Source organism: Siphateles boraxobius, unplaced genomic scaffold, assembly GCF_051911475.1.
Source record: "Siphateles boraxobius isolate OS27281-9 unplaced genomic scaffold, OSU_SipBor_1 5, whole genome shotgun sequence".
In the NCBI taxonomy this organism is placed as follows: domain Eukaryota; kingdom Metazoa; phylum Chordata; class Actinopteri; order Cypriniformes; family Leuciscidae; genus Siphateles; species Siphateles boraxobius.
This window is the reverse complement of record NW_027509141.1, coordinates 21,812,318-21,837,031: the sequence shown is the minus strand read 5'-3', so window position 1 is coordinate 21,837,031 and position 24,714 is coordinate 21,812,318. Positions and strand designations below refer to the sequence as shown.

At 37.9% G+C, this 24,714-nt stretch overlaps 1 protein-coding gene across 2 annotated transcripts in view; it reads right to left on the bottom strand.

Annotated features, from left to right (window-relative positions):
* Nucleotides 1–202: 202 nt before the first annotated feature.
* cdh4 (cadherin 4, type 1, R-cadherin (retinal)) overlaps nucleotides 203–24,714 on the bottom strand; it is a 299,509-nt gene continuing 274,997 nt past the window's right edge. The window contains exons 9-17 of one of the 2 annotated variants that reach the window (XM_077203296.1): nucleotides 23,389–23,526; nucleotides 15,226–15,411; nucleotides 13,172–13,425; nucleotides 11,151–11,293; nucleotides 6,843–7,079; nucleotides 6,332–6,565; nucleotides 5,363–5,502; nucleotides 5,060–5,224; nucleotides 203–1,679 (exon numbers count right to left, since the gene is read on the bottom strand). In XM_077203296.1, coding sequence (XP_077059411.1) covers nucleotides 1,473–1,679; nucleotides 5,060–5,224; nucleotides 5,363–5,502; nucleotides 6,332–6,565; nucleotides 6,843–7,079; nucleotides 11,151–11,293; nucleotides 13,172–13,425; nucleotides 15,226–15,411; nucleotides 23,389–23,526 — 1,704 coding nt within the window. In that variant the 3' untranslated portion in view covers nucleotides 203–1,472. The remainder of the gene's footprint in view (nucleotides 1,680–5,059; nucleotides 5,225–5,362; nucleotides 5,503–6,331; nucleotides 6,566–6,842; nucleotides 7,080–11,150; nucleotides 11,294–13,171; nucleotides 13,426–15,225; nucleotides 15,412–23,388; nucleotides 23,527–24,714) is intronic. The other variant, XM_077203297.1, reaches the window with a different exon arrangement.

Sequence of the window (24,714 nt, the reverse complement as noted above, 5' to 3'; positions counted from 1 at the left end):
AAAGAACTGAACGTAAAACCTAAGGAAAAATACAAAAGACAAACATAAAAAGAGAATTTAAAAATCCTACAGGATATAGACAAACACTCTCAGATTCACACACAAAAACCAAACAGGCCCAGACACACACATTTAGCCCAACTCTGAGCTTGAAGAGCAGCAAATGTTTCAAATAATAGTTAAAAAAAAGTATTTTACAGCATTTTAAACATTTTTGAATCTTTTTTTGTTTGTTTTTATTTTTTCAGATTATATTTATTCCGTATGGTGTATATTCTTTGCCAACTACTTTTCACATTCTGACCACAGAGGAACAAGTGCGAGAGATTTGAGACATTGTTTTGAAAGAAGTCATGCACGTATAATATTTTAATCAACTTATAAAGTTAGAAAAGGGGAATGTTCAAGACAAAAAAGGTTTCTTCTGATGCAATCCTTTTAGAGTCGGGTTTGTTCAGCCATCACTTTTAGTCTCACTGTCTGGCAACTTGTCATGCCTCAATTACCTTTACAAATCGGAAACGCAACACAAAATCGTACAAGGCAGGCAAGAGTATGAGCTAAAAGGCATTCTCCAGTAATATTTTTTTTCTTCTTTTAAAATAAAGACCTTGTTTTTTACACAACCATTAAACAACATGACATTATATGGTCGTGGTCGGTCAAGTTTTAAAAAACAACAAAACAAAAAATATGATTTTTCAAATTGGATCACTGTACTTCATACGCTCCAATCAAGGGAGAATGAGATTTCTTAAGGGAAAATGAGTCCTGTGTTTATCAACAAAAGTTTTGACAAAACATTCTCTGTTTCCTTTGTCTGTTTCCACATAGTAGTCAAAGAGGTTAATGCACCTCTAACGGTGCACCGTTAATGCAGGGATGAAAGGAAAGCAAAAGGTAGTCGAGATGAGCAGACCGGAAAGGGGGAGTGTGTGCCCAACAGAAGAAACTTTTCAAAATGGCAACCGACCCTGAGATTGCAGGAGTCCGATACAAAACACACCACAAAAGGCACTTTATCAACAACAGTGCTTCTGTTCTACTGAAATTCAAGTTGAGAGAAAAAAGTGTGTGTGGAACTCTCTTTAGTGATAAAGCGAAGGGAAAAAAACAAGCGCGCACTCGTTTTTTTTTTATTTCCGCACGCTGAGAGTTCGCCGTCCCATCGCAACTCGATTCCATCTTGAGCCTCTAGGCGGTCCGAGAGGAATGACAAAACAACACTGAAGAAACCACAACGCGGAATATTGTAAAAAAGCCGTAAAATACTTGTGGATTGCAGCAAAGGTCCAGAGCAGGCTGCAGGGCAATATCCTCCCCTCTCAATGCCTCTGTAGCGTGCAGAGGAACTTTAGTTCTGGAACTGATAATCAGCCCACGTCGGAGGCCTGGCGTACGGCTTCTCGATAAAACATCCGAGAAGCCAATTGTCCCTCCTGGCACTCTCCGTCTTCCTCTCGTTTCCAACTTCAGTCCTCTCCCCCTCCCCCGTAGAGGTCCGCCAGCTTTTTGAAGCGAGGACCCCAGTCATTGAGGTAGTCGTAGTCCTGTTCCCCAGAGCTGGAGGAGTCCAGGGAGCTAACGGAGCCCGCTGTGGATCCGCTGCCCTCGTAGTCAAACACCAGCAGGGAGTCGTAGGGGGGAGCGGTGGGGTCATTATCTGCCGCGCGCAGACCCTAATATGAACATGAGACAAAGCTGGTGGAACAGATGCATACAAAACACTCTAAAAGCCACTACTGTAAAGTGCTTAAAGGGGTCACATCAGGAGGAATCAAATTTATCTTGATCGTTTGAGATGAAAGACCTTGATGCACTATGAAAACACACTGTAACTTCCTCCTCTGTGAAATATGACTCATTTTTGGTTCTTTCCCACATAAGGCAGATCACATCAACACATGTCTATCAACACATGTCTAACTTTGTTTGTGTTGTTCTCTGACTAAAATTATAAAAATAAAAAAAATGCATTAATCGGTATATAAAACTGATATATATATATAAACTTGAAATTGTGTCTTGGCAACTAACTTAAGTACTAAAATTTGTAAAAGAGCAATAAAAATTAATTAAAGCTAAATAGAAATATAAAAAACTAATAAAAATGACAAAGGCACATAACAAAATTACTAAAACGGTAACATTTTAATTATTACTAAAAAGGCTAATTCAAAATATTAATTAGTATATAAGTAATACTTAAATAACACTGGCCCAGTCATGGTGAGGAAATAAGGAAAAACCGGGATAGATTATTCATATTACACCAAATGTATAGATTTTTGTCAATACTTGGGCTGTTTATTCTTAAAGAGGCCACAAGGTTGGGAAAGAGTAACTGAAGCTTATTTTTAACAGGATTGATCATTTTAAATCAGACTTTATACACCACTTTTCAGCACATAATTTATTACATTTTCTTCTCTGAAGCCCACTTACAATCTTAAGTTTTTTTTTGTTTTGTTTTTTGGTGGCAATTTAGTTTCTCTCTTTGTTCAAAAGATGTATCTTAAAGGCCCACTGAAGTGCCTTTAAACACGCAGCGTTATTCAATGTGTTGACAATTTCCACTGAAACAGGAAGACAGGGCGGGACGTATCGAAAAGCTCCTCCCCTTTTTAAAAATAGCCAAAAGAGTTTAGTTCATATCACAGCTCGGCAAAGCAGCATTTGACAGCTTATGACAGCCGTCTAATCGATTCCCCTATGAGATAATAATAATAAATTAATTAATAATAAACAGTTTCTAAAGCAAAACAGTAAATGCTGATTTGTTTGAACATAATTAGTTTGAAAAATGTGTAATTTATGTTGGTGCATGGGTGTAATTTCTTCTACTCGTCAGTTTCTAATGCAGAAGTCTAACAATTGTCCTCCATATTGCTTTAAAATATAGCATTCCGTGCAGAATTCAAATGGGTTCGATACGTTTTCTGGTCTGTGCCGACTTGCGCCATGATCCGCTATCGTGTCTCTGGACCGGAGCAGACTGAATGCACTCTGCAGCAGTTCGTGTGACACTAACATGAAATCGGACTTCATTCACCCCATTTGAAAGCAAATTTACATTGTCTGAGTCGCTCCCTATTCAATACAGTGCTGTATGTGCCATTCATCATATTGAAAATAATAATTGTGTAAAGTAGTAACTGATTTCAGCTGCAGCTTCAATGTCTATTTATAGTGCTGGGCGGAACACTTCAGGTTCTAGAGAGCATTTGATTGGACAGAAAATCTGATGAGAAGCTGAAGTGCAGTGATAGGTTACACTTTATTTTAAGGTGACCGTTTCATTATACTCAAATAAGTGCTGAGTAATATTAATTAACATGAACTTACTATAGAGTTACGGCTAGGGTTTGGGTTTGGTTTAGGGTTAAAAGTAAATTAGCCATAATAAGATGTAGAAACATGTAACTATGTCACCTTAAAATAAAGGGTTACCGAGTGATCTCATCAAAATCGGCTATCCATATTTGCGAAGTGAGAGACTTGAAGTTTTGAATGCTTATATCTTCTAAATGTGAATTTTAGAATTTTGGAGCACACTATCTTATAGATAACCTTAAAGCCAAAAAAAATTACATTTAGATTTAATAGGGACTTTAAAGGCACAACAAACAAACCGTTTGATTCTAAAGGTCAGACGGAAGATTTTTACAACAAAAAAACGTCTCGGATACGTATGCAACCCTCATTCCCTGAAGGAGGGAACGGGGACGTTACTTCAGTGACTGACGAAATGGGTGTTTCGCTAGAGAGCCCTATCACCTTCGAGTATTACAAAACGAGCCAATGGTATGAAAATACAATGGGTCTGCGGAATTTGCACCGTGAACTCCGCCCCACCGCGCGGGTATAAAAGGAGCCGTGAGTGCAATCTCGCATTATGTTACCTGCTGAGGAGCCGAGACTGTGCGCCCCGGCTGTTTCAGTGGTACAGCAGCAGTGGCATGCGGACATAACATCTCTGTTCCCTCCTTCAGGGAACGAGGGTTACATATGTAACCGAGACAGTCAGTCACTACGAGTTACGTCAGTGACTGACGAAATGGGGGTCCCAATCTAATCTCGCCAATGCGGCTGTCTTCCAGTGTCCTGCGCAAGCCCGAGCTCCTTGTCGTGAGGCTAGTACGAGTTTAGGGCCTGGCTAAAAGCAAGAATACCAAGGTACACTGGGTAGCATATCCCACGACCTGGTGACCTCCTGATGCAGCTCCGGGAAGAAAGGCACTGGAACCAATCATCCAGCCTTGAGTGCTCGGGGGAGGGCGGTGGACACCACTCCAACCCGATGCTCTCAGCTGGAGGAGATAGATTGGGGTGTGGCAGAGGGGACTCTCGATCTAAGTCTCGATCTTAACACGCAATGGCCATGTTCCCGCAATGAGAACATGACTCATCCACGAGCGCTGCCTGAGCGTGATTAAAGCCCAAACACACTAGGCAGCGCTCGTGACCCACAGGCGAATGGACCATGCACCCACATCCAGAAACACACGGGAAAGACATCTTTAAAAAGACGTGCCCGTGCAGCTCTTTTAGAAGAGAAAAGCTCTCTCAGCAGTGCCGAAGCACCCATGGGAGAACACGAGCCGTGTGCAAAGTCACTACACAGAAGAGCAGCAGGACCGTGAACCCACTGAAACGCGCCGTCACACCAACAACGCTGAAGAGAGACGCTCATTGCTGTTAAAGGCGAAGAGAAGCACATCACACTTTGGCTCCGAAGCAGAAACATAATGCGAGATTGCACTTGCAGCTCCTTTTGCGATCCAAATTCCGCAGACCCATGGTATTTTCATACCATTGGCTCGTTTTCTAATACTCGAAGGTGATGGGACTCTCTAGCGAAACCAAAACTCGTAGTGACTGACTGAAAGGGAACTAAGATTATATGTGGACCTCAGGGAAGAAAACAGTTATGACCCCTTTAAGTAGAGCTTTCCAATTTCTGTGAATTGGTATGTATTTTCTATGGCCCTCTGCAGGCATTAGTCAAACCTAAGGCCTAACTAGATTATCTTCATGATAAGAAACAGAGGAAGCATACGTCAATGATGAACTCCCCGATGTCCCCTGGGTGTGGTACCGTTGGCCGAACAGGGTACTGAGATTCTAGGATAACGGGTCTCTCGTCCACTCTCCGCACACCTGCAGGCTTGCTCATTATGTGATCTAGAGACTCGGGCTGCTGCAGCTGACTCAGGTCATAGTCCTGTAACAGAAATAAAAATATACCAGTGCAAGTCTCAAACAAGGTCAGCAATGCTCTTGGAACAGAATAAGAAGCAGCAAACTATTGAAACAGCCTTGACTTGTCAGTCGATAAAAGCACAATGTGTGTGACATTTACCTGATCTTCCTCTCCTCCTCCCTCTTCATCATACTTCAGAATATTATCTCTGACGTCATCCTCAGGGTCGATCAATAAGGGTTTTGTCTGACGCTCCTTCTCCCTTCGTTTCACCCACACCACAAAGAACAGAACCATACCTAAAAAACAACAACACACACACATACAGGAGCATCATACACCTATTTTCTAATTTTGAGGGCATCAGTAGCAGTCTAGACTTATTTGATGCCCTAGGCAAGATAAGACATGACCAAAGAAAACAAAACAATCTCTAATTATATATATATATATATATATATATATATATATATATATATATATATATATATATATATGCAGCATACCGTTCAAAAGTTTGGGGTCAGTAGATTTTTCTAATGTTTTTGAAAGAGGTCTCTTATGCTCACCAAATCAGCATTTTTTTAAATAAAAAATACAGTAAAAAAGATTAGTTCAATTTAAATTAGCTGTTTTCTATTTTAAATTCCTGTGATGGCAAAGCTGAATTTTCAGGAGTCATTACTCCAGTCTTCAGTGTCACATGATCTTTTCCCCCCAGGATTTCTTGATGAATTGAAATTTGCAAAAGAGCAGCATTTATTTTAAATAGAAATAATATGAATATCATTATACATGTCTTACTGTCACTACTGTCACTTTTGATGTTTCACAGTATAATGCATCTTTGCTGAATAATATTAATTTGAAGCTGAAGTATTATTTTTTAATTTACTGACCCCAAACATTTGAACAACAGTGTGCATTAATATAATCTAAAATAAACATAAGCAGGGAGGTTCATATAGCTAACTTAAGTTAAATGAAAATTACTAATACAATATTAAATGACAGATTTAAAGGTTACGGATGTTGTGAAGATTTGATTTTGTTGCATTCTCTGATGTAATTATCCATCCATTTATAAACCAAACCATCAATCCATCCCCTGATCCATCCATCACTTACTGAGCAGTATAATGATACAGATGAGGATGGTGATAATAGCTCCAGTTCCCAGCCCGGCCACAGTCACCGCCCCGATCACAGTACAGTCTCCGTTTTCATCACAAGGACACACCTTCACCTTCAACACGGAGGTGTTGGACAGGGGAGGGTTTCCGGAGTCCGTAACTAAAATGGGCACTCTGTACATGCCTGCCTCCAGGTACGGGATCCGCAGTTTCAACTGGGCATAATTCCCTAGATAGAGATAGGAAATTAAATCCAAAATTAAACATTTGGCTTTTATACTGTCACTGTAATAAGGCCAAAGTCAAATATTTGAATATTATATTTTTTCTATCGACTATTAATGTTAGATGTATTAACCTGAAGAGAAACATTTTCAATTCAATCTATAGATTTTCACATTTTATTCAGCTTTATTAACACATTAGCGGGAGTTAAAAATGAGCTGTTGAAGTGTTAAAATCCTTGAAATACTTTGTATTTGTAATTTGTAAAATCCATGTCTAACCATTCAGGCGTGAAATGGTCCAGTTACGGCGTGCAGAAGAGGGGTAAGAGGGCAGCTCAAAGACATATGGGCCAGCGTTGGGTTCTGAATCTAAATCCGTGGCTGTGATGTTGACCGGATAGCCATGTCGTGACCTCTCGCAAACCAGAGCCTCCTGAGGATCTAGGACAGGAACGTTGTCGTTCACATCTATCAAATAAATCTGGAGAGTACCGGTTCCTGTGGCAGGAGGGGAACCTATGAGACAGAAAGAGGATAACGATAGTCAAGGGGTTATGGTCATAAACTTTATGTATTTGTCCTGAACACTCTGTTGTGTCAGATATAAGAAATGAAAACTGCACATAAATATTTCACAAAGCTGTTTTCTCTTTAATAGAGCTGGGCTCTCTCAGAGGACAGATATGTGTAATAACTTTGCCTGAAGAAACAGACACATCTGCTCCCTATGGCTGTGCGTGAATCAAAGACAAAACATAGCATACCGAGGCCAGATATATACATACGGCCTCTCACAACACAATCTCCCATCACAGACGAGAAGCATTTGTGGAAAACACAGGTGTATCATTCTCAAAGCTCTAAATGAGTAACAGGCTACATATTATAAAGATTGATTCTGTCAAATTCTGTTATTAGAAGGTCCGATATGAGTCTAAAATACAACCCGTCAACCCTGGACATCTGTATCAGCTGCTAGACAAAACGACAGTCCCCAAAGACATATTGATTTAGGCCAATATGCCTTTGTTCAGATAGGATGAATGAGAAGGCCTGCCACTACAGACATCTTTGAAAACTTCTGGGAAAAACACACCAAGACAGGCAGATAGACTGGTCGATTTCCTAATCATACCAACCTCCCCTGAAGTTTTCTGAGCTTGTGAAGCAATACCCTGTTAAGCAATTTTAGTTTCTTCACTTCATAGAGTTTGACTAAAAATAAACATGCCAATAAACCGTGATAAAAAAGTGTCCTAAAGTGTGAAATATATCTTTTTGCCCATGTAGAACATCTGCAAAGTTGCAAAGCTCAGTTTCCCACAAAAATACTTATTCTCTCTAACAGTGAAAACTGATCTAAACCTGCCTAAAAGTCCAGTCCAGATATTACTTCCACAAATGTCTACGTCACAATGTGAATTTTTAGCAAAATGCCCACCAAAAGGCATACACAAAGAAAGAAGCATAGGAAGCAGAAGCTTGTGATTATGGGAAGGTGCGTTATGTTTCCGACACACGGTTGAGGTGTTTGGCCAATCACGATGCACTGGATCAGCTAGACAATCAAAGTGCACAGGGCTTTTTGGAAGGAGGGGATAGAGGTACTGCAATAAGTATGTGAAAAACAATGTTTTTTGAACATTAAAGGACGTTACCCTATTCACGAGTTTACACTTAATTATAATCGAATGTGGCCCGAACCCAGAGCACTCATCATCTCAATAAACTTTTAATGACTTCTGCAGTATCAAAATGATTCAACCCTCAGAATAGAATTCCTCACAACAGTGAAAATCAGCAAAACAGGTGTTGTCTCAAGAACACCTGATGCAACTAATCAAGAGCTTCATTAGTTGCACCAGATGTGCTTGAGCTAGAACACATGAAATATCTGAACTGGCTAGGTTTGTTGAGTGTCACGTTTGACTGCATGTTAGAAATATGGCCAAAAGAAATAAGTCAAAAGAATGGTCCAAAAAGTTAAGAGAAGATATCAGTGCCCTTCACAAACAAGGAACAGGACACAAAAAGATAGCAAAGGCACTAAATTTTCCTAGAGACACCGTTGAAAAGCATTGTTCACTAGGGGTGTGACGGTTATTATATAACCGTGAGACCGACGGTTATAGTTGAACACCGTCATTAGAACTCTATAACCGCCAAAACCGTGTTATTAAAATATTTTTACAAAAATATTTTATCATAGAGAATGTTTAAATACTAATATCGGCTTACGAGGGAAACGGAGGCGGAGTCAGTGGTGCTTCAGAGGCTGCTGCTGCTGCTGGAGATAATCGGGAGAGGTCTATGTGTGCCCCTTTACCGATCGCTGACACGGAGTAAATCCTTGTTTATACTCGAGGCGTCCATTTCTTTTACTGTCTATGGTCCGCACGAGCGTGAAGATGCGCACGGCAAAAATTACGCGTTCGGTGCGCAAGACCGGCAAGACCTCATTTCACTTTGCTGTGTGCAAGGCTTTTTTTGTAACAGCGCACGCGGCGCCGCATCCGAGGAGGAACGACTTCAAGCCGAATCTGTCCGAGCATGTACGTTTCACCGCACCGGCACCCAGTTTTCGTGTCTAAATTGCAGTTCATTGCAAAGTTTTTTTTTGTTAAGGTTTTGTTTACTGTGTGTGATTAATTTAATGGAAAGCTCATTCACTTCTAGTCGTCTTGCTGTTAATTTTAAATAAACGTAGAGCAAGTAGCTAATCAGTGTCTGCTCATTTATTCAAACTAAGTTGTCCTATTAATAACAGACGAAGGTCGCAACGCCCCAACCCCCCCCCCCCCTCCCCGTTACGAACCGTCACATTTGACTCACGCCATAACCGTCATCACCAATTCTGAAACGGCACACCCCTATTGTTCACAAGTTGAAAGTTAAGGAACAGTGGTTACACAGAAGAAAAGGGAAGCTATAAACGGCTGCAACCAGATTTCTGAGAAGGCAGGTTCAGAAAAAACACTAGAATGGCTGCAGAAGACCTGCAGCAAGACTTGGTGGCAACAGCCAGTGAGGTTTCAGCTTGCACAGTAAGGTGCGTTCTAAACGCATGCGGTTTCCATGCCAGAACTCCAAGACATACACCACTACTGACCCTAAATCATATAAATAAGCCACAGAAGTTTTGAGATTCTGTTCTGTGAAGCAATGAAACTAAACTTTTCCACCCTATGGGTCAGCGGTATGTCTGGAGGAAGAAGAATTAAGCATATGCTGAAAAGAACACTGTCTACAGTTAAAGGGAGTTCTATTAAGTACTATAGATGCTTGCTATGAAGGAGTTGAATAAATTTGAGACTGCAGAAGTCATTAAAGTTGCATTTTCAGTTGAATTCGGGAAAAACACTTGAAACATTTGTTGTGTTGAGCTATTTCAATTGTTTGATTTGTTCATTGGAAACAGCTGAAAGTCTGTACATTTTGTCAATAAACCTTATTTGCAATGGAGGTTGAATAATGCGGATTACAACAGTAGGCCTCGCGCTGATTGGGTAGATTATATGAACATGCTCCTCCTGAACTTTAACAAAACATAATTTCTATGATACCCAATAAACAAAATAATGAATTGTAATAGCATCATATGGCCCCTTCATAATATATAATCAAACATGCTCACCTACTAGGTATTTTTCTTTCATATGTAGCATTGGAAGGTATGATTGATTCTACTGAATCTGTTCATTAACATTGGCCTCTCTCATTAGTAGATGTGAAAAAATCCATTTCATTCTAGACTGTTCAAAGACTGTGCCCTCTAATATGCATTGAAGCAAGGGAAAGTCTTATTCATTCTAGAGAATTGGTTCATTCAGACTGTATTCTCTTAAATGTAGAATTCGATAGTCTGATTCATTTTAGTGAATTGGTTTGATTGGATGGTTCATGTGAATGAGCAGATTAAAACAATTCACAGATTTAAGTCACTGCACAATGTTTTTGACTCGGTTATGTCAATTTGTGTTTTGATGATTAGGGTGAAATTACAAACCTTGAAAAGATTCAATCTGCAATCTTACGATTAGCTTGTACTGTAGTTTGACAAGTTAGTTTCCTCAACACTGGTGTGAGAACCCCTCATCCTCAAAAAAAAAAACCATGAACAAAACTATGAGGTAAAACAAATGAACTAGATTACATTACATACAGGTTCACTTGCGACAAAGATAAACATGGTTTGGTATCCTAATCGTACCAACTCACCCTGAAGTTTTCTGAGGCTGTGAAGCAACTCTTTGTGTTAAGCAATCTAGTCTCTCCATTTGAGAAAGTTTGTGCAAAAATGGACAAGCAAATCAACTGTGATTGGACAGCAGCTTTGTTGGAACACTTTCTTGGTTGAATAGAGCATGAGAATGAAATCCAATAAGAATAGAAAAATGTCCCAGTGCTGATAGGTTATGAATCGATAGGCTGCGAACAGCTTGTTTGCTCTGTGGGACAAATGAAGTTCAAGCTAACCAACCTCTCTCCAAGCTGACCTGCCCAATCGTTCAAATCCATTTTCTTTTTTCATACACAGCACCTTTAATGCATCGATACTCAGTGTTGATTTCGTTCCAACTTTCTTACCGTTATCCACGGCCAAAAAGGTAGCTTCATATACATTCTTCTTCATATACGGCGACTCACGATCCAGCACCGCCATGGTAGTGATCCTTCCATTGGTCCTGTTGATTTTCAGCCAGTTGGCTGGATCCGACAGTTTGGAGTACCTGAAGGCCAAAAGCATTTGTTCATCAGATTACTCTGGATAAAAATCCATAAGCATCCGCAAGACGCAGTATAGAGCTCTACGTTCAATCATAATTTATTCTTGTAACAGTATGGCTGAGGGTAATAATGTAGAACTTTGAGATCATCAATCCATTTAAATGCCGTTAAAATCATATTTAGCCTGTTATGAGGATATAGCATGTGGATTATTAAGATATGTCCCTCATTCAGTCGCAGCATGGGCTCTGTTCTGATCAATGGATCTGCTCGGAGAAATGTGGAAACATTTACACTCAATCAAATCACGGATGTGACACATAATCTTTCTTCTATATATTATTGGGTAATGTATCAGGCTTCTGCTCTATTAATTCAAAACACTGAAGTTAAAAACAGTAACAGTCTATTTATCTGCCAGACCAGTTCTCAAAGTTGCTAAGAATGCGACTGCATTGACTGCTACTGGTGTTTGAATATTATCATGGAATATTATATTTTTAATTTTATAAATAGCTATACAGCTAATATTTCTAATAATCAAGCCCACACTTAATATTTTTGTTGTTTGTTTATCAGGGCCAGTTGTTTGCTTATTTGAGCATACAACATTGATAGATTCAGAGAGCGAGAGCGCCACAGTGTGGACTGTATTGATTGGACTGTTCCTTGCACACAGTGATCTATGGAGCAAGTCTAGTGAAGGTCCCCCGAGTGTGTGAGTGAGTGTGCATGGAGGCAAACTTTGGATCAATACTTCAAGCTGGCATCTTGCCCACACACTTTTGAGTCATGGAAAAAAAGAGAAATCAAGAGAGATCAAGCGTGAACGACTGATAGAGTGAGAGAGAGGGGGAGACACAATAGAAGCAGCAGTGTGGGGAATGGTTTGGCTCATTACTCAATGACCTTTCACCCTGTTGCTTGGCAACCCAGGCACAACCAAGGGACTAGAACAGGAGAGAGTCAATTAAAAGCATTTAGCGGCTCCCAAGGGTGTTAATGGTGCGAACGATATGTGCTACATCACTTGACATACACCGTAGTATGGAAATTGCATGTACTTCTGATGTTTGCTCACGAAGTCCGGGCTGACCTGCACCTGAGAGTGATGGATTTGTTTTAAGCTTGGTTGCTATAAAAATGGCTCTTAAACTCACCAGTCAAATAAAGTGCTCATGGATTAATGGACATTTTAAAACTTAAAGCATGACTCGGCAGAAAATTGAAAAGTCAACAGAGTGGGTGGAATATACTAGACTTTATGTGGCGGACACGTTTGGGTTGATTTGCTATTCATGTGTGTCACTCATGAGTGCTTTATTTAAATCATCAATAAACATCAATCATTCAAGAAGACTGTGAAACTCTGAAAGCATTGAAGTAACATTATTGTTTTTTATGAAGCATATAAAGATTTGAAATGTCAGAACAAAAATAAGCTTTCAGTGACTGGAAATACACATTTTCTATAATATACTTTAATATAATATAAGTCATTTTGATATTTTTGTGGGGCTTAATAAAAATTGTAACTGCAATAAAGAAGAAAACTGCATAATAATAATAATAATAATTATTAAAAAAACATGAAGCTAATAACTATTTTATTTTTAAAATAAAAAAAACAAGATGTACTGTATATTCTCTAGTGTGTTCAAAATTTATTCAAATTAAATCAAAACTTGACGGTTTTGAACTAAACTGAATTTTCTAAAAGATTTTCCTTTTTTGTCATCTCAGACATACTTTGTCATTGGCCCATGTGTGTTTTTGAGCGAGGAAGAACATAAATGATTGACATTTGCGGTCACTCAGAAAGATTGACATCCTGAGTTTCAATCAGACAGACAACAGCACTTCCTGTCATTCCTCTCTACCTGATAGTCTGCTGGATGAAGCGGTCTGGATCCAGTGCAGCGAATGTAGCGAGGGTGGTGTCAGCAGGCACTCCCTCTTCAAAGCGGATGACTTTAGGATTGGACGGGAACACGGGGGCCTCGTTGACATCCAGCACTGTGATAGTAACACTAGCAGAGGAGGACGGCGAGGAGGGGATCCCACTGGCCAGGTGAGCTTGATTCGAGACCACCACCATAAGCATGAAGGCTCCGTTCCTCTCATAGTCGACGGGCTGCACATATGCACACAAACACAAGGGTTTCTTAAACTTCGGTCAACATGATTGTGCTCCAACAACGTGAAGGTGATTTTAGATCTGGTAACATAAGCAAGAAGCTTTTTTGTTAGAGGAAACATGATTCAATTTAAACCATTAATTGAAACGGCAAAAACCATTTAACCTAAAAGACATTCAACTCTTCATTCTCAGGCTAAATGGCCTGAAAGAGACTCCAGAAGTGTTAGAAGAGGAACAGAAAGTGATTCAGTTTGAGTTAAAAGATGAAGTGAACCCTGGAGTTAAGGTTAGGAGTTGACAAGTGTGAGAAGATCAGCTGTTTCGTGCATAGTTTGGTGTGCCGAACCACAAAGAGGCTGAAATACATGTCTAAGTATACCAAGAGCTTCTATTACTCTCTTTTGCATGCACACACGCGCGCACACACACACACACACACACACACACACACACACACACACACACACACACACACACACACACACACACACACACACACACACACACACACACACACACACACACACACACACACACACACACACACAATGCAAATGGCCAAAGAAAGTATGCAAAACATATGCTTACACAAAGGTTATGAAGTTACACATCACTAACTCCTTAATATTAGAGCAATACATGCTACAAAACTGCAGGAGAAAGATAAAAGTTTATGCATGATATGTGTATATATATATATATATATATATATATATATATATATATATATATATATATATATATATATATATGGGAGCTATTCACCTGTGTTGGGTTGCAATATTCTGCTTCAAAATATGCTTTTTCCTGGTCTATTATTTCACTCAGTATATGGTTTAACACATTCAGAAATAATGTGTCAAGTATTCATTGTAATAGTGACAAATAATTCATTTCAATGAATAATTGAGACACAGTAGTTTCTAGCAGTTTAAATGATAATTTTTATGATTTCTTAAATGGAATAGGTTTTACATAGACATGCACCAATATTAAATTTCTCAGCCGATACCGATAGTCGATTTTTCAGAATGAAATTGGCCGATGCCGTTTTTCTTATGGGAAAAAAAAATCTCTCCCAAATAATGCTGCAAACTATACAGAGAACCTACACTATAATATTGGTTGCAATTAACAACAGAGATATTATATTAAACTGCTATTTATTTTTTTCAGATATAATAATTACGCCCAAATAAATGTTTGTATACAACTCAGTTGCACATATAAGGTTGGTTTCATAAGCACTTGTCTTCATGACAAATTTATTCAAACATGCACATATAAATAACAGTAAATAAGCGCCTCTCTAGTGTTTTTTTTTAAACATTGGGTGACTTTCCTGAGGTAAATGCAACGTTAAGTGGCGTTGTTCACAAGCTGTTTTATTGACATCTTTCCACAGTTGAAAATGGCCGGTATTGAAAATAATAGCTTTTATTGGCAAACACATGGGTGCATCTCTAGTTTTAATCTATATTAAGTATGGAGATTTTAATTGTAGTAGATTAAATTGTCATTATTAAGATAAAGAGAAGGTCATATGAAATGGCAATTTGAGTCAGGAAACAATCTAGCAATCATCTCTTAGTAGAAATATTGCTATTTTAAAAACTAATTCCATGTAAAGCCGCTCCATGTCTGAAGGATCGGTGATGGGATGGAGGACAGATAGTGGATGAGAAGATGAGAGATTTAAACGTTTGAGTATGCAGAGTTTGAGAACAAATCAAAAGATCAGCAGCCTGAGAACCAAGAATAATGTTTACAATGTAACCAACAAGACACACCCACCTTAACCACTATGACCCTGCCATCGTTGGTGATCTCATCAGTGCGTATGGCGAAATGGCCCATTGGATCTCCTCCTGTAATCCTATAGACGGCATTCCAGTTGGGTGTATGAGGCTGATCCTTGTCTCTGACAGTCAAATTGGCCACGACCACACCCACGGCGTTCTCTGGGACCTCTCCAAGGAACTAAGAGGAAGTGACGACACATAAATAAAATCAGACACTCGAGTTCTTTTAAAACAATGAAATGTATTACAGGGACAACCGACTTACAGGGACCTGGAGTTCAGAGGCTTGCTCAAGGCACAATGGTGATGGTACATGCATGGGTTATTAGGAAAAAAATCAATTAAGGTTTTGCTCTTGGACTCAAAGCTTTTTGGGGAGTATCACAATATAGTTCAAGTTAGCATTACAGACAGAGTTAGGGCTAAGTTTTAAATCTTGTTTGTTACACGAGGCTCTTGAAAGAATATCACACACTCTACTAGCTATACCAACAGCCCAAGGTGCAAATGTGCGGCAGGCTGTAGCACACAAACACAAGCTCATTACAGCTCAGTAATCTGCAGTTTAAAGGGGTTATGAAGTGTGTCTGCCAGATGCTGTTTACTGTAATGGCATCACCATGCAGCAGAGACTACAGCCAAATACACACTGCTACATGCTCAGTAGAGACCAGTGCTCCAGTGGAGGCTAACTGTAGCTTCCCAAGATACTGGCTATTTGAGGTCAAGCTCCTCGAAGAGTAGCCAGTTGCTTAAGAAAGTAGGTAGCTACACTTAAAGCTACTAACAAAAGCTGTAAACAAGCAAACTACGGTTACACTTTATTTTGACAGTCACTTTAGACATTCTACTAACTATAGGTAACTTTTCAACTACATGTCAACTAACTGTCATTAGAGTATTAGTAGGCTGTGGTAGACTGTCAGTAGACTGTTAGGTTAGGTGTTAGGGTTCGGATTATGAGAACAAGTTGACTTGTAGTTGCTAAGTTACTTATAGTCAGTAGAATGTCTGTTAGGGGACCAACAAAATAAAGTGTTAGCAGATATGAAGCAGACAGTCTACTAGTACTCTAATGACAGTTAGTTGACATGTAGCTGCAAAGTTACTTATAGTTAGTAGAATGTCTAAAGTGACTGTCAAAATAAAGTGTTACCCAAACTACTACTTAGCTATTATGTAATAGTAGCACTAGTAGCAGTTTGCCACAGCACAAGCTAGGGTACTAACAAAAGCTACTGTAATGGGCAACAAACTAATTAGCTATTCTTAGCCAACTAGTTAGCAACACAATTAGCTAGACTAAAAGCGACAACTATGCTGACAACGAATACTAGCTATTCAATTATTTGGCTATTTGAAAAGTAGTTTGCTACTAGTAAGGACTAATTAGCTATTCTTAAAGTAGTCCGCTACATGAAAGTAGTTTGACACTACATGCTACTACCGGTATACTAATAAGCACTAATAAGTAGTGAGCCTAAGCTACTTGAAAAAGTTGTTTTCTACTCTACAAACGACTAACAAAAGCCGCTATACTAATATAGATTAATTATGTCACTATTTGGTGACAGAAGAATAACCAATTAATCTACATTCAAAGATTGAAGATATTAAAGTTAGCTTCACTACATTGAATAACAGACAAACCACAATAATTCACAAATAGATTCACAACAAGCTACTAAAAAAATAAACTACACTGAAGCTATGTAAGGAGCCAGAATTTGTTAATATCTTGTACGACCATAGGCATAACCCCACTACTTTTTGCCAGGGTCAATATTGTCCCCACCACTTTTCAGAAACATCTCGCTGCACAGATATACCTAATGCAAATGAAATGTATCCAGTTGACGTTAATTTGTTAATTGGCAATTCGTCTGGTCACCAGATAGTGACATAATTAATCTATATTTGTATAGCGCCTTTTGTTAGTGGTTTGTAGTGTAGAAAACTACTTTTTCCAAGTAATTTAAGCCTACTAATTAGTATAGTGCTTATTAGTATAGCAGCTTGTAGCGTTAAAAACTACTTTCATGTAGCTGACAACTTTAATAATAGCTAATTAGTCCTTATTATTTGTCTTAAATAAGAGGTGATCTGGCACTGTAATGTGTCGTTTTTTTAAGTGTTAGTGTTTGTTTGTTCACTATTGTGACTACTTAACATCTTTAACAGTTAAAATCATGATTAACCACATTTGAACAGGGATTCAACAGGAACTGTTAAACTGAATTCTTCAAATAAGAATGTTAGGAGAGTATGTCTGATTATTTCCTGAGTTTGCTCAATTATAAATGTGACTCGTTGGTAAAAGTAGCTCATTAAATGTTGTGAAATTTCAGAAAAATATTTAAATTAACATCAGAGTTACATTTACTTAGCAACTCCCTACCACTGGCAAAGGCGCTTCAGATACTTAAAAAAAAAAGATGGTTGTTTATTTTCATGGTTTATTAGTTCAAATTGTAGAAAGGAGAGAATGATAGAGAGACAGCGACAGAGCGAGTAATATCTACTGGCTGTTGTGATGAAAACATCACAGGGCCGTCCCGCCTCTCCGGCTGCACGCTGTCTGGGATGCACAGCTGCATTTACTGATAAGCAGAAAAACACTCTGTTGAGATCAAACAAATGTGCCGTGTCCCTTCCAGGACGGGGTGCAAGAGACCAGTAGAGGACAGGACAGTAGAAGACATGATTGAGTGACTGATTGATCTGTGCAAAATCAGAGTCCGCTTTCTCTATAGGCTGCTGCTTCCAGTTTGATAAAAAAAAAAAAAAAAATCCTCTGGAGGCTACTTCAATCATTTTTTAAGAGTTTGAAATTGCATGTATCTCTGTGTGTGTGTGTGTGTGTGTGTAGCCAGCCATGTTGCATGTCTGTGTGCTGACAGAAAAAAGAGGGAAGGAATGTGATAATTGTTTATGAGTTGTGGATTAGTGTGGTTGGAGGTTGAGTGGGACGAAATTGAGAGAATAGGCAAAGAAAAAAGAGGAAATTTATATTTCCGTCTTTTTCCCCCACCCTTGGTGTTTTAGAACCAAGGGGAACATTTGAGCAACATTCTCTTTAAATATATGTAAAGAAATAATTCATTAAAATGTAGGACCATCTCATATGCACCATATTAGATGCAGTAGTTTGATGTTGACAAGTGACAGAAATTAATTAGAATAATGGATATATGTCTTTCATCAATATTCAATGCATTTCAAGTCAGGCAAGCGCGTTGGAAGAGTTAAAGATATTCTTTACTAGTAACACTATCCATATTTAATGACAGACTTGTCCAATATTCTTTTTTTCTTTATTTTTTTTTAATCTCACTTCAGTAAAACATTTGCATTTGAATTTTTGTAAACAGCTCTGTCTTAAAAAAGAAAAAGTTCTTTGGTTTGCGGAATATTTTTTATTTATTTATACTTATTTAAATAAATTAGTATTACAAAAGCCCTAAAGTACATTTTGCTGAGTTATACTAAGATACAGAAATGTTGATACAAAAAAATATTGATATACAAAACAGAAATATTGATGCTTATGATAAGTGTAACTTATCATAAAATAGAGTAATAAATAAATAAATAGAGAAAAAATTGAGTATTATCATCTGTGGTGAGATTTAGAGAGTATATAAAAATAAAAATAGAGACTAGAGAGAAACAAAAACCTCTACACTGAGCCATGATGAAAACCATGACTACAGAGACGTGATTTTATGGCTTCCTAAGGAAAATAGATACCATACCATCACAGAACATAAACATTAATGCCTCACAAGGACTATAAAGCCTGAGGTATATGTATGTTGTTTCATGTGGCGATGAACTCTCAGGTCCACGGTCTTCATCATCTTCTTCTAAACCACCACTACACCATCTTCATCATCATCATCATAATTGTCATTTCAGTCATTGTGGTGCTTCAAAACAGTGAGTGATCAGTTGTACGTAACTTAAAATGCAGTACTATTTTGCTTTACTCTCCAGACCCGACGGCTCTTTCCATATTCATGTGGTTTTTACATGAATAAAACATACGGCTGTCTTCAAATTGGAAGCGATATATCTGCTAGGTTTACACCCCCTCAAGCAATTTCGCTTAATTAGCTTACTTACATTCGAGAGGGTCTCCTACAGCAAGATGTATACTGCTTCATGCCTCTGTCAAATGCAAATAATCACAGAACATTTCTACAATACTCAGTCTGTGTGGGTGAAGAGAGAGAGAGGGAGATAGGGATAGGTTGGATGAAAAACAAAACAAATTTGTTCTAGCACATACCTTATGAATTCTGCTTGAAAATTGGTGAGAATTTGCTTTAGAGTTCTGCTTTGTCTGTCGCAAACACGCAAACAGAAGAAGCACAAGGCCAATTCCACGGCCCAAAGCCATAGAGTGCAGACGAGAAGTTGATTCCGATGTTCATATTCTCAGCTTTAAAGCTTTATTTTAATAAAAATCTTTGTCTACATTTAACTCTGAAAAGATTTCAATGAATTTCAGACACAAGAAAATCAATTTGCTGTCTACGCTCCACTGTCAAGGTGTTTGATAGCTTTGCTCGTTCTCTTTCTTCCCAGTGTACTATTTCCCCCCCAAAAAAACAGATTCAGCAAGTCTCTCACAAACCGCTGACTGAATCAACAGACCCTCACAAGTGTCAGGTCGTGCGAGCCTGTCGTAAACCAGTTGTGGGTAATTTTCTCTCGGCTCAGTGATATGTGACACAAGTGTTTGTTATTGGGAGCGAGAGCATGTGCTGAGTGTGGGACTTAATTGCTGGTGTCATCTGGGTTAACTTGCTCTGTTAGGACCTGTCATTCGCATCAAGCTAAGACAAGACAACCTGACCACCGGAGTTGTGCTTCAGCTGCACTCTATAATTATGGACACCGCAATGGACAAGGACACTATAAAGCTCAAGCCTTTATGGAGAAAAAAAAAAAAATACTCAAAACTTGACAATTTCAGAAAGTATCAAGAGTAATCAAGTGGGTGGATGAGCAATGAGTTCTTTTGATTTTAGTCTTACCTTCAATTTCGCTCTGTTTTCCCTTCACTGTTCATTCAGACAGAGTCTAATGCACGGATGAGAGATTCTTGGTGTGTATTACTTAGGGGAGGTGTCAAGAAAAGATGGATGGAGGTCTGTCCTGCGTCTCTCCCTCCCAACTCTCCATCTCAGTCTGGACCGTAAGCGTTGCTAGACTCATTTTTAAATCTGCGATTAACTAAGCTGAAACACCCTTAAAAATCTGATTGTGTGATTTCTCTTCATGTTACTTGAAAACAGCAGCTATCTGAAGCAGTTTACTGTGAATCCTCAGTAAACAACTTTAAAATTTGTTATATTAGGTATTATCCTCTTTCTAAAACAATAATTGTCAATCAAACAAATTTTGAATTTCTTGGACTTAAAGGGGTATGGAAGCTTGTTTCTGCAACTGAATAAAAAATATAAAAGGTAATAATAATAATAATCTATCTGAATTTAATAATAATAATAATAATAATAATCAGAATTTTTTTCTCAGAATCACGTGATATTAGGTCGCAATTGTGAGTTGTAAAGTCAGAACTGCGCAACGCGCATTATAAAGTCAGAATTGCAAGATATAAACTCGCAATTGTGAGTTATAAAGTCAGAAAGTGCGAGTTATAATCTATAATTCTGAGGAATTATAGAACTTTTTTTACTTTATAACTCACAATCTCACAATTCTGAATTGTCAATTTTTTTTAATCAAATTAAAATATGTTATATTGCAATAATAAATACTACTGCAATGTAAAATTAAAAATAGAGTATTTAATAATCATGATAATATATAATACACTATATGTTATCAAAAGTATTAAATAATAATAATATGTATTATTATTAATAACAATGTCAATAATTATTATTATCATTATTATTATTATTTTATTTTACAGAATAACAGTAGAATTACAATACTAACATTTATGGTTGTCCTAATTTCTTTGTTTTCAAACGTTAAACCATCAAGCTTTTCTTTCGGTGGAAACTGCAGAGAGACCTTATGACTTCTCTTTGTTGACAACAACAGATTTATTAACTATTCTCATAACGAATGTTGCATTCCCAAATTCAAATTATAAGCGACTCAAACACACAGCACGTGCAGAGCAGCATTTACTAAGAATCGAAACTGAAACCACAGTGCTGTTAGAGTCCACTGAAACACGTAGCGCATCAGACTATATATTTATATAATTACATCACAACAGTTGCGATTTGATGATCACACGAAGTTATCACACATTCTCACCACCATGCACAGTCAAAATTCATAAAAAAGTACTGTTTCAAAGTAGATTTGAACCCTGGCTAACATTCTCAGGGCGTCATGCAGATATTAACATTGTTAGAAGCAATCCGTGCATGAAATAAATGTATTAGAAAACGTATAATTTCGAGATTTCAATCCTCATACAGTTACCAGCACCCCACTACCCCCAAAATATTTTTTTTCTTGGATTTACACGATTCACGATTGTAACTTCTCTCTAAACTGCTCGATTCATTTACTTTTACAACGTCTTTATGCTTTGAAGCTTGAAAGAGTTTCAGTGCAGGGACAGAAATCTCTCGGGTTTCATTAAACAATATGTCCGTTCCTTTCGAAGATGAATGAAAGTCTTATGGTTTTAGAATGACACGAGGGTGACTAAATAACGACAGCATTTTTATTTGTGGGTGGACTATCCATTTAACAAAGGAAACAATCGTCTGAGTCGCATCGGCTCAAGCTCAAGCAAGGGGCGCTGGGTTGTGACCCTGAGAAAAACCTTTGACCTTGACCCTGTGATTCCTTCCGGCCATAAGCAATAGGCAATCTCTACCCCTGTCAGCACATCACATCTCAAACCCACCAACAACAGCAGCCAAACGCTTGACATGGGCGGAGAGACCTGTCCACAAACATCCAGTCCTCAAAAACTACATTTAAGAATAAAATGACACCAATTAAAATGAACAGCAAGATCGTCTGATGCCAGATGATAGATGTCATACTAATTCACTAAGTATCGTTTGGCCTTCAAATAAATATTACAGGTAGAAAAAAAATGTGCAAAATAATTCAGAATGCTTCAGCATCAGACGCTGAGGCGGAGGCCTGGGGATATTACTTAATGAGAGAGAGAACGCAAGGGCACCAGAGATGAGCGCTGCGAGAGAGCGATAAAAGAGGGATGGCAGATAGCAGGAAATAAATGGAAACGGAGAGAGAGATAGACAACGAAAGCCAGAGAAAATGATCGAGGGAAGGAGATAAATGGTTAAGCGGAGAAGGAAGGAGAGAGAGATGAAGGCTGACAGAAACAAACACTGGTAAATGTGGGAAGAGAGGTGTAGAGATACAGAGATAAAGAAAACAGGAGATGGAGGATGTAGAGAAGGAGAAAAGAGAAAAAAAAGTGAGTGGATGAGAGGGGATTGAAGCCAGATGCCTGAAGAGGAACTACAGTCACCTAAGGGGCAGAGTTGGCATGAGGACAGGAGAGAGAGCAAGAGAGAGTGAGAGAGAGACACCCTCCATTTCACTCCATCTCTTCCCTCATCACCTCCCAGAATTCATTGCTCTTGAATCTCTCTTTGTTTCACAGCTCCAGTAGGTTTCTCCAGCTGTCAGACAGTGTTGTGTGAATTAAATGAGTATCAAGACACTGTTAGAATTCCGAAATCGGGGTAATGAGAAGTGGATGCGTCCAAACAGGCAGACTACAGCTCTGTTCCAAAACCTCATCTTACAAGGCTGCATTCTAATCATCATGGCACCTCATAAGTTCCTGATTTGGAACACTGCATAAGCAGCAACTAACAGTGCCATACAAAAAAAAAAAAAAAAAAGGAAAGAAAAAAAAAGAAAGAAAAGGGAACTGGCTCTCAATTGTAAATGTTTTATATATAATTTGATGTTGGTAGAATGATACTCTAATATGCATAAAAATGGGTAAGATAATCTGACCAAACCATTTTTTTTTTAAAATATCTATATTTTAAGGTTTTTACAGAGGTGTTTATTTAAATTTGTCTGATTTTTATACAACATTTTATTCCTAAAACATGGTGAGAATTATTATTATTTTTTTACTCTGTTTAAATTGTAGGATACTCACCATTTTAGCATCCAGCTCTGGCGGGTTGTCGTTGATGTCAGTAATGCTGATAAGGGCCGTGGCGGTGTTGGACAGGCCAAAGTTTAGGCTGCCCTCCATATCGGTGGCCTGCACTATGATGGTGTACTGAGGCACTTTCTGAAACAACACAGAACATGTCCATTTCAATCAACTGAAGAGACACACACACACCACACAGGTAAATCAGGACTCAAGATCCAAAGATTGTATTTTTAGAATTAAAACAATCTAACAAAAAGTCTAGTTTATGAAGTTTTTTGTTTGTTTCCTTTTTACTGATAACAGGTTTCAATTCTGGGAACGACTGTACAGAATTATATGGTAATCCCATGGTAGAATGACACATACAATAGTCCTGAATGAAACAGTATAAATAGTATAGTAGTCCAAAATAGTATATTACACTATAATGTAACTTTAATTTGCTTTTATTTTCATATTTTCCTTTTAGTGGAAAGTTTTAGTAGTTTGTTTTTGTCATTTTTATTAGTTCTTTATATTTACATTTAGCTGTAATTTATTTTTTAATTTCAGTTTTAGTTTTTTTAGGGTTTAGTTTTTAATTATAGTACTTTAACTTATTTTATTTCAATTAGTTGCAAAGGAAACATTCTAAATTCTGTTTAATTATGTACGGTTTTCATCTAATTATATTTTATTTCAGTTTTATTTCAATTAATATATATTTTTTTAAATAGGCCAAAAGTATAACTTGATTGAGGTCTGTGGGCAAAAAGTAAAAGTTTCATTATACAAACTGTTATATTAAATTTAAATGATGTTTTAGTTACTTAGTTACTTTAGTTAAACACCAACTGACATTAAAAAATAAATAAAAAATAAATAAAATAAAATAATCTTGAACTAATCCACAAATAAATTATGATTTATAATATGCAATTATGAAAAGTGAATTTGCATATCATGTGACAGAACATTTACTGATTAAAATATAAAGTATGTTATTACAGTTTTTTACATTCACTAGGACACATTTCTCAATACTTAGGTCACTTTTTCAAAACTCTTCACACAGTTCTCCAAACCAAATTTCAGCTCGGCACAGCAGTTCATTTCACTTTCAAAATGCACTAAAACTACCATATCACTTCATACATGTCTCAAATCAACATATTCTTCCAGAACACTAGCAAAGGTTGACAGACAACAAACACACTTTGTCACCCACAAAACAATGACCTAAAAAACACTAACAACCGGTAGCATACAATGTTTTCTTCTGTAAAACAAGCACACCTCTCTACTGTTTAGAATTCACTGGAATATATTTTACTGGAATGAATC